The sequence below is a fragment of the Artemia franciscana genome, chromosome 8, assembly GCF_032884065.1.
Source record: "Artemia franciscana chromosome 8, ASM3288406v1, whole genome shotgun sequence".
NCBI classification, from domain to species: domain Eukaryota; kingdom Metazoa; phylum Arthropoda; class Branchiopoda; order Anostraca; family Artemiidae; genus Artemia; species Artemia franciscana.
The window spans coordinates 17,132,950-17,149,204 of record NC_088870.1 but is presented as its reverse complement, the minus strand read 5'-3'; the positions used below and the strand labels follow the sequence as shown (position 1 = coordinate 17,149,204).

Below are 16,255 nucleotides of genomic sequence, written 5' to 3'. Positions count from 1 at the left end.
ATCGAGTCCACAAGCGCCAAAAATCAAGAAAATTATGTAGAGATTCTAATTATCTCTGAAGACTTATCGTATATCTCTCTCCAAGAAAAAAAAAGTTTCACGTAAAACATAAATTTTTCGCTGAAAGAGATAGTTCCCTCGAAACTGGAAGGCTTAGCTAGTCATGAGAGTTATGAAAAGTGTAACTGATAGAGATTAGCCCTTGAAGTGCTACGTTATCGAAAAATTACCAATCAATTCGGCTTTGCTGGAAAGGGGTAACAGAAAAAATATGTGAGCGCCTACAAGGGGGATCAAACCAGCCATTTGCTTACCTCTTCTTCCTTCCAGGAGGCCCAAATCACAAACAATTAGCAGATGTTGTAACACTTAGAAACAGCATGATGCTTTGCTTGGACACATTTTTGCTTTTACCCCAATGTCTGAAAATTGACACGGGTACTTACGAGGGGCCAGGTTAATTTTCTTGCTTTGGATTGAATCCTCCAAGCATGAATTAATTGTTTCTCCAAAGGTTTTTTTGTATGCCAGAACTAACTATATACTAATTAAATAAGTTATAATTTGTAATACGTAATTTATTCTCGGTTGTGGCTGTGGCATGCGCGTCCCTGACAAAAGGAAAAGTATTACCCGATGTAACTTAAAGTCTTCGTTAGTATCAGTTAGGAAGTGATACTCTGAGGTTGGTGTATACTTAGGATGCCGACCAACCCAGTTTTGGAAAGTCAGCTTACATTGGCTTCTACTAGAGAAAATGAAAGGTTAGTAAATTGCAGTTTTGTACTATGGACTTGGCCAAACTAGTGGGAGTAAAGACTTGGGAATACATAGCATAAGTTTGTTCATGTTAGATTAAGATATCATTTTTGGGGCTAATATGTAGGCCTACGCCCGCATAAATTTTTCTAGGTGTGGCAGGGTCAAGACCGTACCTAGGTGACTTTGAACCATCCTCCCTGAAATGTTTGTCCGACCCGTAAAAATATAATGAAATAAATATTTTTTTATGCGTCTTTTGTAATCCCACCGAAAAAAAATCCTGAATACAGCCCTGAGTAGGGGTAAAGGTTTTTTATCGAAAAGTCTAATATTTTTTCAAGAATATTACGTAATTTTGTTTCCAGCTGGAGGGCTAAACAGTAATATCACTCGATTTCCTATTCAAAACTCTTCCCAAATGCAAAGTCACAATTATGACTTAGGCTCTCCCCCCTCCCCGTTATGGTCTTATTACAGAACTTTGAACATGTGTGTACCCCTTTCAATAATTTTTATAATACCGAATAACCCCCCTTGAAAAAGAAATGGATGCGTATTAATAACATTAAAATACGTTCAAATTCTCTTTGTTTGGAATATATACGAAATTATAATAAAAATATATACACAAAAGTCATATTATGAATAACAATTATTTGAATCGATGAAAGAAATGAAATTGTTTGTGCTGAGAAGGCTGATCGTTATGCTTCGGTTTTCTGGCTGTTAATTTTAATCTGAGACACAGTCTCGGGTCCAATAGCTTGTTCCTTGTGTGCATATCTCCAACCAAACGCTGGTGCATAGCGTGCTCCCACCAATTTCTTCTCGTATCCCTGAGGGTCCACGTACTACACTTTAGGGAACACTGAATTAGATTTTTCATTTCATATCCTTTCCAAACATTATGGTCACTTTTCTGACAATGCATCCCACCCCCGAGCTCCTGATGGGGCCCTAGATATAGCCCTAATAATTTATTTTTCCGTTATTTTGCATCTCGTGATAAGTTATGCTGTCTTTGTAAACTGGTCTTCTTGCATTCTTAACCGGGTGAAAACCGGTTTCACCTGAGTCATTACAATATAGTCGTCAGATAAAAACATTTGAAAATGACCTAAAATGTGAATAACGATGGAATGAAAGATGATAATCTGATCAATAGGAACATACTGAACGAAAAGAAGAATTTCATTGTTTTAGTGTTTTCTTTTAATTTTGTATATAACCTAGGACTATATCTGGAACCATCAGGGGGGGTGGGGTGCATTTTAAGACAATTGACCACGAAAAGGTCGTATAATAAGGAAACCTAATTGCACTACGGTACTTCCGCATTAGCCAGTACACACTTGAGAATTTGGACCAGCAAGATCAGACAATAACCGGTTAATAGCTCTCTGTATTCGAAGATAATTAGCTTAGGCTCAGTTGAAATTTACGTTGTAGGTATATTTTAATTAAATATTTAATATATATAGTTGTTATTTCGGTTGGGCTAGGTTTTTAATATAAGGTATCCTGAGCAGCCCCTCTTCCATAATTCTTTGTTGTAACTGCCGCAATTTTATTACTAAAATATTATTTATTTCATCATCGGTCGGTATATTCCATTTTAATTACCCTAACTTCACTTCTCCAGTGTGTACTGGCTAGTACGGAAGTAATGGCACTGCTTTTATTTTGTTTGCATATTTTGTTTAGGTAGGCTTACAGCAACCACTACGAACTTAACGAAAGACCAACTGGCTCGTAATCTCATTATTGAACAATTAAAGAGGTTTCCTTGGGGCAATTATGATTATGACTGTGATTATTATTAACCTAACTTCACTCCTCGAGTGTGTACTGGCAAGTACGGAAGTAATGGCGCTACTTTTATTTTGTTTGCATATATCGTTTATGTGCAGTTACTACTACGAAACTAGACCTCCGTTGCCTGTGCAACGGGAAGTGTTGCAGCAACTGTGCCCTGTTCCTTAGGGCACAGTTGCGGAGCAACACTTGCAACTGTGCCCTACGGGACACAGTTGCGGAGCAACAGTCTCCATTATGTCCTTCAGAGGACATTTTTCTAATGCGGCTTCGATTGTTATCTTGAAGCATCTTTGATATGGTTTTATTTCGAGCTTCTACTAAACTGAGTTTGGTAAAATGTTTAGCTGGTCCAGAAATAAACGAGAATAACACAATAACACAGTTGACAATTCTGAATATTTATAGGATGGATAATTACAATTTCAAGATAAACCAGAATTTCTTTAAATAATTGAAACTAGAAATCAAATTTTATGGCCATGACATCAAAAATCACACTTAATTCAATTCATTACAGTTATAACGGTAACAACTAAAATACCGCTGTTCAACTAATGTCGATATCATATAACTGGACCCCCCTCCGCCCACAGAGATAAGGTCAAGTTTGGACTCCAAAAGGATAACTAGGCCCGTCAGACTTACTTTCTGTGAAGTTTGATTGAGATCCGACAACTCGTACTGGTACTTCTGGAGTGTATTGGAAATGATACGCGATAAAAAAACGGTTTTTATTTTTTATCTGGAAAACTATTAGGAATTTTTACACACTTTCTGAGGAACTTTTTAATCCATTTTACGTTATAAAAATAAAATAGACATCAAAATCGAAAATTTAAGAAAATTTCAAAAAATCGGAACGAGATTGACTTTTCCAGAATTATTTCCAGGAGATCTGTAAGAGCTACGGAATTTCATGCTTCAGTTCTCGAAAACATCAATAAAAGTTCTATATGAGTTCATAATTATTTTATCTCTAAAACGTTTACTTCGGAAACTAGGGCCGTCTTAACTTGACGCCAATTCGAAGTATTATGTTACGAGACGCACATTTCGGGAATTATTTCTGGGAAATCTGAAAGAGATACGGAAATAACGTCTTATAGTTTTCTGCTTAACTTTTGATGGTCTAAGCTAGGAAAATATAAAACAAACCAAATTCACCAAAAAATTTAAATTGCCCCGAGGGTATGACAAAACTTCCAAATAGAAAAACCCAAAGAAGGAATTTTATTTCGGAGAAACTATTGTAAGCTCCAGTTGTTAGGAGATCGAGACCTGTCGAACCGCGTTGGGAAAAAAATTCTAGCTGGTCCAGAACAGAAGTTACCTCTAGAACGTCGAAACTTCGGAAATTATTTCTTAGAGAACGAAGCAACTTGGTATATAGAACACTTCACTTCTTCTTGCATACTTTTCATAGCACTACTCGATAAAAATATAAGAAACATCAAAATCGAAAATTTGAGAAAATTCCAAAAAAATCGGAACGAGATGGACTTTTCCGGAATTATTTCCGGGAAATCTGTAAGAGCTACGGAATTTTGTGCTCCGGTTCTCGAAGAGACAAATGAAAGTTCTACATGAGTTCAGCATAACTGTATTTCTAACAAGTATATTTCCGAAGCTAGGGTCGTCTTAACTTGACGCCAAACATCGAACGCAGAGTTTCTAAGAAAAAAACGGTTTTTTTTTATGGAAAACTGTTAGAAATTTTAGGAACTTCTCTGGAACTTTAATACTCTGTTCCACGTTTCCCTTCCCTCTGAAAAATCTCAAATTTTTAACTCTTACCACTTCGGAGCTACAGGTCGCTGATCACGGTGAAAAAAAAAAAAAAACAAAAAAAAAACTACGAAAGCAGTAGTGTTGCTCCGCAACACAATTAACGAAAAACTAGATGGCTCGTAATCTCGTTATTGAGCAATTAAAGAGGTTTCCTTGGGGCAATTATGATTATGATTAACCTAACTTCACTTCTCGAGTGTGTACCGGCTAGTACGGAAGTAATGGCGCTACTTTTATTTTGTTTGCATATTTCGTTTAGGTGCAGCAACCACTACGAACTTTACGAAATACCAGTTGGCTCGTAATCTTGATATTGAACAATTAAAGAGGTTTCCTTGGGGTAACCTAGTTACGTAATGTGGTACTAGTGTCATACAAGTCTTGGGGAATCCTGTAAAATTGGCTCTGGACTCAAAGGAAAAACACACTTCATCAAGAATAAGGAAATGTATTTGCCCTTGGGCCTGTCCAAGTTCCCATAAGTCCTGGGATAATGTAAGGGGTAAAAAAAACAAAAAAAGAAAATGGTACTTACGTGCTAGCCCGGCAACACTCAAGAATTTTTCATAGTTGAATCAGCTACAAACCGGTTTACTATTATATATTGGGAGGCGAATAGCTTAGGCTCATTGAAATAAACTACGTAGTAGCAAAACTTTAATTAAATATTTAATGTATAGAGTTGCTATTTTGGCTACGTTGTTTTAGGTATTTAATATAATCCGTTCTGGGCGGCCTGTTTTACTTAGTTGTTTGTTGTAGTTTCCATAATTTAGTTACTATAGTATTATATTTTATCATATTTTAGCATATTTCATTATGATCAACCTAACTTGATTTCTTGAGTGTTGGGTGGCTACCACATAAGTACCAAAAAGTCCAAACGTTACGAAGTTCCCTCTGTAAGCCTAAGTTTAATTGTAAGCCTAAATTTACAGTAGGTACAATTATTACTTCCGAAATAGCGTTTTGCTGTGTACAGGATGCTCGTTTAACTGTTCTTTGCTGTAAAAACAAAATTGATGCTACAAAGGTCAACAATATCAGGATTTTATAAGAAACAGGTTCTGCCTCTTAGATGAATCTGAAAAAGAAAGTGAAAGTTTCATCGGTTATTTTTCTTTAATGTTGTTCTAAAAAAAACGAAGAAAAAGATTGAATTACTTGACGTGTGAAAAATATGTCCACGTAATTAGAATAGTAAAACTATCCTTCCTTCCAAGACTATGCATCCAGTGGCTAGCACAAGTAACGACACAGAAACTTCCAATATTATGCGGGCAAGATAAAAAAAAAACAAGAGCTAAGAGCTCATATGGCACTTGTGACGAGGCTGGAAGAGCCAAGAGCTAATATGGTATGAGCTCTAGCAAAGTTCTAAGAATCGATAGATTGATTTAAAAGGAAAATCAGAGGCTTTATGCCGGTCGGGATATAAAATAAAAACACCCTTCAGCCCCCAGATGGTTGAATCAGGGAAAACGACTTTATCAAGTCAATTTATGCAGCTCCCTGACACGCCTACCAAACTTTCATCGTCTTAGCACGTCCAGAAGCACCAAACTCGCCAAAGCACTGAACCTCACCCCTAAATCCCGCAAAGAGAGCGAATCCAGTACGATTACGTCAATCACGTATCTACGACATTTCCTTATTCTACCCACCAAGCTTCATCCCGATTCCACCACTCTAAGCGTTTTCCAAGATTTCTGAATTCCCCCTCCAAATCCCCCCGATGTCAACAGATCTGATCGGGATTTGAAATAAGATAAGGTCGGGATTTGAACGGTCACCCGTTCTTAAGTTTACCTCAATTTTTATAATTTTTCAAAATTAACATCCCCTAGCTCCTCCAAAGAGAACGGATCCGTTCCAATTATACCAATCACGTATCTAGAACTTGTGCTTATTCTTCCCATCAAGTTTCATCCCGATCTTTCCACTCTAAGCGTTTTCCAAGATTTCTGTTTCCCCCTATGTCCCCGGATTCAATTTGAGTCGAAAATGAAGCGTGATCCTTCTAGATATCAAGTTTCATTAAGATCTGATCACCTATTTGTAAGAAAAAGATACCCCAATTTTCACGTTTTCCAAGAATTCCGGTTTCTCCCTCCAACTCCCCCCCCCCAATGTCTGGGGATCTGATCGTAATTTAAAATAAGAGCTCTAAAGCACAAGATCCTTCTAAATATCAAATTTCATTAAGATCTGATCACCCGTTCGCAAATTCCAAATGCCTCATTTTTTTCTAATTTATCCGAATTATTCCCCCCCCCCAACTCCACCAAAGAGAGCGGATCCGATCCGGTTATGTCAGTAACATATCTTTTACTTGTTTTTATTCTTCCCACCCAGTTTCATCCTGATCTCTCCGCTTTAAGTATTTTCTAAGATTTCCGCCCCCTCCCAAATGCCCCCCCCCCCAATGACATCGGACCCGGTTGGGATTTAAAATGAGAGATCTGCGTTACAAAGTCTTTCTAAATATAAAGTTTCATGAAGGTCTGATCACTCCTTCGTAAGCTAAAAATACATCATTTTTCTATTTTTTCAGAATTAACCCACCCCCCAACTCCCCCAAACCGAGCAGATCCGCTCCGGTTATGTCAATCACGTATCTATGGCTTCTGTTTATTTTCCCACCAAGTTTCATCCCGATCCCTCCACCCTAAGCGTTTTCCAAGATTTTAGGTCCCCCCTCTAACTCCCTCAATGTCACCGGATCTGGTCGGGATTTAAAATAAGAGCTCTGAGACACGACATCCTTCCAAACATCAAATTTCATAAGATCCCATCACCCGTTCGTAAGTTAAAAATACTTCATTTTTTCTATTTTTTCCGAATTAACCAGCCCCCCTCTCCCTCCCAGATAGTCAAATCGGGAAAAGACTATTTCTAATTTAATATGGTCCAGTCCCTGATACGCCTGTCAAATCTCATCGTCCTAGCATACCTGGAAGTGCCTAAAGTAGCAAAACTGGGAAAGAGCGACAGACAGACCGACAGACCAACAGAATTTGCGATCGCTATGTGTCACTTGGTTAATATCAACTGCCATAAAAATGGAGGGGGAGAAATGCCTCAAAAGAGGGTATGCTTACGTCCAAACATCAATCTTTTTTCTGTTTTTCAACGTTTTTTAGATACATGTAAGAGCAGTAAATGTTTCGGTTCTTGTCAGTTCTTGGTAACACATTCAAGAATTAGGCTACGCTTAAGTTACATCTCAGAAAACCGGTTTCATAGCTACAAAAACAAGTAATGGATGATACAATGCATTGGACTTGACAGAATACATTGAACTTGTATAATTTGGGCTGTATATTTGCACATCAGGGGCGGGGATTAGGTTTAGGTTACTTCAGGTTAGTTACGTTAGGTTTCCATAATTTTGTTTCTAAAGTGATATTTTATTATCATGTTTTGTTCATGGGCGTACGGAGGGGGGGGAGGGGCAGGGGGACAGCTTCCTCCTAGATCTTCAAATTTACGCTAGATATGTATGAAAAAGCAGATGGCTAAAAAAGCAGTTGACAAAACGTAAATGGTTGAAAAAGTTCGAAATAAACAGAAATGTCCAAGTATCGATTCTGATATCGATATCGTACAGCGACATGCGCAAAATTTGTTTTTACTGTAGCACCAAAAATCGCTGCCTAGCGTGCAAAATTGGGCAGTTTTAACACTTTATGAACTAACCGTTGTGGCAACCCTGTACAAACTACTATCTCGTGTTATGTCAAATAAATTTGATGAAAAGAAGCAACCTAAATGTTTAACGAGTTTGACAGTGTTTTTTAACCAATTAATATCCGGAACGTTTTTCAGAAGGGTAAGTATGGCTGCCCTCCCCTCTAGACAAGAAGCTACGTATGCCCACGTTTTCGTTATTTTTCATCAGGATTAACCTAATTTCACTTTTTGGGTGTGTTTCTAATAACCAAAAAGTACCAATGTTTTTTTGGTACTTGTTAATTATTCAGAGTAAACCCAAGAAGTTAGGTTAATCCTAATGAAATGTACCAAAATATGATGGAAATATAATAGTTTAGTAACAGATTTGTAAGGACTGCAGGTTTGTGTCAGATCTTCCAGAGCGAAATTCTTCAGTGTGTTCTGAATAATTAACAAGTACCATTTTTTTTAATATACGAGTATGCATGATTTCTGGGCAACAGTTGATTTGCAATACTTCATACTAGAGTATGTTTTCGTCCAAATATCTTTCGTTTACGGTTTTTGAACGTTTATTTAGCTACGTAGAGAAATATAGCATTTTTTTTTTTAATACATGGTGATGTTTATGATTTTCTGGGCATCAATTGATGGCACAGTAATTCAAAATAGTGTTTATTCTCGCCCAAATGTCTTTGTTTTTCAGTTTTTCAAAGTGTTTTAACTACTTGTAGGAGCACTGAATAATTTTTTCTTAATATACAAAGATGTTCATGATTTTCTGTACATTGACCGTGCAATAACTGACAATGGGGTATTTTTACGTCCGAATATCTTTCTTTTTCTGTTTTTGAACGTTTTTTAGCGACATATAGGAGCATTGAACAATTTTTTATATACGAGGAGGCTCATGATTTTCTAGGCAACAGTTAATTGTTCAGTATTCCAAAATGGGGTATGTTTCCGTCCAAATGTCTTTCTTTTTCTGTTTTTGAACGTTTTATAGCGACATATAGGAGCATTGAATAATCTTTTCTTAATATACGAAGATGTTCATGATTTTCTGTACATTGACCGTGCAATAACTGACAATGGGGTATTTTTACGTCCGAATATCTTTCTTTTTCTGTTTTTGAACATTTTTTAGCGACATATAGGAGCACTGAACAGTTTTTTTATATACGAGGAGGCTCATGATTTTCTAGGCAACAGTTAATTGTTCAGTATTCCAAAACGGAGTATGTTTCCGTCCAAATGTCTTTCTTTTCCAGTTTTGAACTTGTTTTTTTTAATATACGAGAATATTCATGATTTTCTGGGCAACAATTGAATTTAATTACTCAGATATCGTTAATTTAAAACGAATTGAATTAATTTTATGTTTGGCTTGTTGGAGGAATGCAGATATTAGTTTTTATATATGCAGATTTTCCACGAAGTTTTCTTGCAGAGATTCTCAGACATGTTATTCCTTATTCTCCGTTGAAAGGAAGCAATGAAAAGCAGCTTAGCTGTGTTGGGTATGTCTTAATGCAGCTTACCTAGAATAGCCCCCACATTACGTTTATACTGCCCTATAACTTAGTGATTTTTTTGGAAAGTTGTAAAAGGAAATGTTTTGAAAACTGCGTGGTTGTGATAATTAAAAGCACGATGTATGCAATTTTGGTCGAAAATGAGTTATGTGTGTGTCGTGGGTAAAATTAGAACGAGGAGTCAAACGATGCAGTCTTATGTCTTATGTTATGTCTTATTATGTCTTATGTTACGTTATTATGTTATGTCTTATGGTGTACTGTTATGAAGATAAAGAAGAGACATACGCCTATTCTGACAAAAGAGGATTATCTTATGGAGCTATAATATGGGGACCTTGTATTTTTCTCCTTTTTTGTCAAAGAAAAAGGAGTCATACGCAAAAAATGGCTTAATTTTGAATTCCCTCAAAATATTTCTGACAGAAGGGGATTATCTTATCTGTAGGAAAAGGGTAACATACAAAACAAAATGGAATAACTTGAAATTCGCTCGGAGTATTCAAATCTAATGTATGCCAATGAAAAGAGCACAAAAAGTTGGTTTAGAGTACGTTTCCTTTACCTCCATTAGCTTCATTCTTCAGAGTGATCACACAGTTGACAAACTTTTTTCTGTTTTTGACTCTCCTGAAAAGATACAAAAATGGTGTATATCGCCCTTTTAATTATTACAACCCTGCGGTGTAATAACTGTTCGCCAATGATCTGGTCTTAGGTGGCTTGGAGCTTTAATGAGCTTGTAGCAGTAACCACAGGGAGACTCGTATGCATAGGATGAAGCGTCCGTCAATTCCTGAAATTCAGTGATCCTTCTAATCCCTTCCTCCCTATATTTGTCCTTGTAATCCCAAGTGTGTGGTCATATTATAAATTCATAAAAAAAATCGACTGTTTCACGTTTTCCTTGAAATTTTGGAAGCAATTGCCCGTGTTATATCGCGTTAATTACGAACTATCTCTTTTCTTCTTATAATGATATATTTATAGTAACGTCCTGGGTTTTTTGTTTATTATTCATATTTATTGCAAGCAAAAAAGGTTCTAAAATTAGTTTTTTCCTTCTCCTTAAAAGTTGATATTTTTCTCCTTTCATAGATACCAGGTGTGCACGAGGTATTACCACCTGTAGTACGTTTGTACTATTTTTATACTATTTTAGTACCTCTTGTTATGCAAAAAGTTTTTCTTGGAAAAGAAAAGAGTCATATTGAAAACTAAGACAAGTAGAAATAAAGTTATCTAAACTTAAAACGAAGAAAAGTTTTTATCAATCGATAAAATAACCCAAAACGAACAGAAATTAAATTAGACAATTGTACCAAACATGCCGTTACCGATTTATAGATGAATCCTAAAACGGACAAAAATTGAAAGGATTAATCATGTGAAGATTAAAACGAACAGAAATTGCCGCAAACAAGAGCATAGCTTCTGCCCTCCCGAGCCCAGGACCAGGACAGGACCTAGGACCAGGCTTCAAGACCATGGCGTTATTTGCGCTTTCCTGAATACAATCTCAAGTTCGAGCAGTGTGGTTTTTTATGGCACTTGTTATTAACCAAGTGACATATAGCAATCGCCAATTCTGTCGGTCTGTCGGTCCCGGTTTTGCTACTTTAGGCACTTCCAGGTAAGCTAGGACGATGAAATTTGGCAGGCGTATCAGGGACATGACCAGCTTAAATAAGAAATAGTTGTTTTCCCAATTTGACCATCTGGAGGGGAGTGGAGGGCCGGTTAATTCGAAAAAAATAGAAAAAATGAAGTATTTTTAACTTATGAGTGGGGGATGGGATTTTAATGAAATTTGATGTTGGAATGATATTGTGTCTCAGAGCTCTTATTTTAAATCTCGACCGGATCTAATGACATTGGGAGGGGGAGTTGGAGGGGGGGGGGGAACCTAAAATCTTGGAAAACACTTAGAGTGGAGGGGTCGGGATGAAACTTGATAAGAAAAATAAGCACAAGTCCCAGATACATGATTGACATAATCGGAAGGGATCCGCTCACTTTGGGGTATTTGGGGGGGGGGGGGTAATTCTGAAAAATTAGGAAAAATGAGGTGTTTTTAACCTACGAATGGGTGATTGGATCTCAATGAAATTTGATGTTTAGAAGGATATCGTGTTTTAGAGCTCTTATTTTAAAGCTTGACCGGATCTGGTGACAGTGGGGGGGGGAGTTGGGAGGGGGAAACCTAAAACTTGGAAAACACTTAGAGTGGAGGGATCGGGTTGAAACTTGGTGGGAAAGATAAACACAAGTCCTAGATACATGATTGACATAAACGAAACGGATCCGCTCTCTTTGGGATAGTTGGGGGGGGGGGTTATTTCTGAAAAATTAGAAAAAATGAGGTATTTTTAACTTACGAACGAGTGATCGGATCTCAATGAAATTTGATCTTTAGAAGGATATCGTGGCTCAGAGCTCTTATTGAAAACCCGACCGGATCTGGTGACATTGGGGGGGGGGTTTGGGAGGAGGAAACCTAAAACTTGGAAAACACTTAGAGTGGAGGGATCGGGATGAAACTTGGTGGGAAAAATAAGCACAAGTCCTGGATACATGATTGACATAAACGGAACGGATCCGCTCTCTTTGGGGTAGTTGGGGGAGGGGTTAATTCTGAAAAATTAGAAAAAAGAGGTATTTTTAACCTACGAACGGGTGATCGGATCTCAATGAAATTTGATATTTAGAAGGATATCGTGTCTCAAAGCAATTGTTTTAAATCCTGACCGGATCTGGTGACATTGGGGGAAGTTTGGGGTGGGGGAACCTAAAACCATGGAAAACGCTTAGATTGGAGGGATCGGGATGAAACTTGGTGGGGAAAATAATCAGAAGTCTTACATACGTGATTTACGTAATTGGAACGGATCCGCTCTATTGGGGGGGGGTTAATTCTGAAAAATAAGAAAAAATGACGTATTTTTAACTTACGAAGGAGTGATCCGATCTTCATGAAACTTCATATTTAGAAGGACCTCGTAACTCAGATCTCTTATTTTAAATCTCAACCGGATCAAGCGTAATTGGGGGGAGGGCAGTTGGGGGGACTGGAAATCTTAGAAAATACTTAAAGCGGTGAGATCAGGATGAAACTGGATGGGAAGAATAGAAACCTGTCTAAGATAGGTGACTGACATAACCGGACCGGATCTATTCTCTTTGGTGGAATTGGGGGGGGGGGGGTAATTTTGAAAATTGAGGTATTTGTAACTTACGAAAGGGTGACCAGATCTTAATGAAATTTGATATTTAGAAGGATCTTGTGCTTTAAAGTTCTAATTTTAAATTCCGACCAGATCCTGTTACATTGGGGGGAGTTGGAGGGGGAAACCGGAATTTTTGGAAAACGTGAAAATTGGGGTATTTTTATCTTACGAATAGATGATCGGATCTTAATGAAATTTTATTTTTAGAAGGAATTCATGTCTCAGAGATCTTATTTCAAATCCCGACCAGATCTTTTGACATTGGGGGGAGTTGGAGGGGGAAATCTTGGAAAAACACTTGGAGTGGAGGAATCGTGATGAAGCTTGGTGGATAGAATAAACAAATATCCTTGATACGTGATTGACAGAATCGTACTGGATTCGCTCTCTTTCGGGGAGTTGGAGGGAGGGGCTCAGTGATTTGGCGAGTTTGGTGCTTCTTGGCGTGCTAGGACGATGAAAATTGGTAGGCGTGTCAGGGAGCTGCACAATTTGACTTGATAAAGTCGTTTTCCCAGATTCGACCATCTGGGGGGCTAAAGGGAGAGGAAAAATTAGAAAAAATTAGGTATTTATAACTTACGAGTGGGTGATCGGATCTTAATGAATTTTGATATTTAGAAGGACATCGTGACTCAGAGCTCTTATTTTAAATCCTGACCGGCATTAAGCCTCTTATTTTTCCTTTTTAAACCAATCTATTGATTCAGAGAATTTTGTTAGAGCTCATACCATATGATCTCTTGGCTCTTAGCTCTTCTCGCCTCGTCACAAGTGCCATATGAGCTCTTAGCTCTTGTTATCTGTGATAACACCAATAGCAACTCCATGACAGGATTTTAACCTGCACTATGCTAGTTGAGTTGATAGGTATTGTGTAAAACATTTTCTTCCCTTAAAAATATGCCGTCGTGGGTCATTGGAAAAAACTAAGGTACTTAGGTATTATAACGACCACACTTTGCTCTTGATCTCTAATGAAACCGGTTTTTTGTGTCCAATCGGATATAATCAGCTTAGCCTGAGTGAGATAAACGGTATCTATTAAGGTATATATTAATTAAATATTTAATATATAGAGGTGGTTATGTTAGGTATTTAATATCAAGCGTTCTTGGCAGCCTGCTTTCCATAATTTTCTGTTGTAGTTTCCATAATTTTGCTACTAAAGTGCTGTATTTTCATCACAAATCGGTATATTTTATTATCGTTAACCTAACTTCACTTCTTTAGTGTAGTCGCCGTAATACGCAAGTCGCAAAACTAATCCAGCGAAAACCCGGCCATGATGTATCACAGGGGCGTCAACGGGGAGGGGATTCGAATAATAAATTTTTCATATTTTGATTCAAAAATACCCCTTTTGGTCTTTTTCATTGAAAAAAAAAATGCCTCCCCCTTGATCTTGAAAAATGCTTTTAACCACCCTGCCTCACTTTTTCACGCAATGATGCTATTAATTTGCCAATTTGAAGTCTTGTGAAAAGAATGAAATTCAACAGTATGTAGGCATGCTAATGCTACTTTATAGTGGTAAACCTTTTATCCCCGCTGCAAATAAAATATAAATTAATGTTGAATATCTTTAAACATAGATTAATATAATTAAAAAGGCTAAAATCGGAATTTGGAGTTCTGAGAGAGAATGAAGGATGGATCGCTCAAACAATTTTGACCGGTGTCCGATTGTTAACCAGCAATGTATTTTGACAATTTTTCATTAGATGGTTGGAGCACAAGTGTCAACTAAAAAACTGATCAGCAACGAAGGAGGCTAAACAAACAAGAACGAGCTTGAAAAATAAAATAAGCTTCTAGGCCAGGCTACCTCGGAAGAATTTTTATGAAACCAACAAAAGATTTGCAAACCGTCTAGAAAATATTTACAGCCAAGGACGTGGACTGGCTAAGCTGTATTTTAGTTTTTGTGACCATGCCGTCTTGTCTGCGTCCGGAGTGTATCCTTTTTTTTACAAAGATTGATCTTAAGCAAATGAGGGTTAATTATTTTCGTTATTGTAAGTTCCTTTTGTATTTACCCAGATCGGTTCAAAACAGACGCCTTGTAGATCGTTACGGAGCTACCGAAATTTTGTGTTCGCTGGAGAATGTCCAGGCCAATATTGGCGCTGATACGTTGTTCCCGCCTTGGTGCGCACCGTGGTCTCATCCGGTTTTTATGGCACTTAGTATTAACCAAGTGACATATAGCAATCGCAAATTCTGTCGGTCTGTCTGTCTGTCGGTTCCGGTTTTGCTACTTTAGGCACTTCCAGGTAAGCTAGGACGGTGAAATTTGGTGAAATCAGGGACCGGACCAGATTAAATTAGAAATAGTCGTTTTCCTGGTTTGACTATCTGGGAGGGGAGGGGTGGGCCCGTTAATTCGGAAAAAATAGAAAAATTGAAGTATTTTTAACTTACGAACGGGTGATCGGATCTCAATGAAATTTGATATTTAGAAGAATATCATGTCTCAGAGCTGTTATTTCAAATCCTGACCGGATCTGGTGACATTGGGGGGGAGGGGGAAAACTAAAATCTTGGAAAACACTTAGAGTGGAGGGATTGGGATGAAACTTGGTGGGAAAAATAAGCACAAGTCCTAGATACATGATTGACATAATCGGAATGGATCCGCTCTCTTTGTGGTAGTTGAGGGGGGGGTAATTCTGAAAAATTAGAAAAACGGGGTATTTTTAACTTACGAACGGGTGATCGAATCTCAATGAAATTTGATATTTAGAAGGATATCGTGTCTCAAAGCTCTTATTTTAAATCCCGACCGGATCTGGTGACATTGGGGGTAGTTTGGGGTGGGGATGCTAAAATCATGAAAAACGCTTAGATTGGAGGGATCGGGATGAAAATTGCTGGTAAAAATAAGCGGAAGTCTTAGATACGCGATTTACATAATTGGAACGGATCCGCTCAATTGGGGGGTTAATTCTGAAAAATTAGAAAAAAATGATGTATTTTTAACTTACGAAGGAGTGATCGAATCTTCATGAAACTTCATATTTAGAAGGACCTCGTAACTCATATCTCTGATTTTAAAACTCAACCGAATCCAGCGTCATTGGGGGGGGGGCAGTTGAGGGCGATCGGAAATCTTGGAAAATATTTAAAGCGGAGAGATCAGGATGAAACTGGATGGGAAGAATAAAAACCTGTCTAAGATACGTGACTGACATAACCGGACCGTATCTGCTCTCTTTGGTGGAGTTGGGGGGGGGTGATTTTGAAAATTGAGGTATTTGTAACTTACGGAAGGGTGACAAGATATTAATGAAATTTGATATTTAGAAGGATCTTCTGCTTTAAAGCTCTAATTTTAAATTCCGACCAGATCCTGTGACATTGGGGGTAGTCGGAGGGGGAAATCAGAATTCTTTGAAAACGTGAAAATTGGGGTATTTTTATCTTACGAATAGGTGATCGGATCTTACT

The 16,255-nt window shown here is 37.7% G+C and overlaps 1 protein-coding gene across 1 annotated transcript in view; it reads left to right on the top strand.

Moving 5' to 3' along the window:
* The first annotated feature begins 591 nt into the window (after positions 1 to 591).
* LOC136030066 (neprilysin-2-like) overlaps positions 592 to 16,255 on the top strand; it is an 83,990-nt gene continuing 68,326 nt past the window's right edge. Inside the window, exon 1 of the mRNA XM_065708692.1 lies at positions 592 to 764. Coding sequence (XP_065564764.1) covers positions 703 to 764 — 62 coding nt within the window. The 5' untranslated portion in view covers positions 592 to 702. The remainder of the gene's footprint in view (positions 765 to 16,255) is intronic.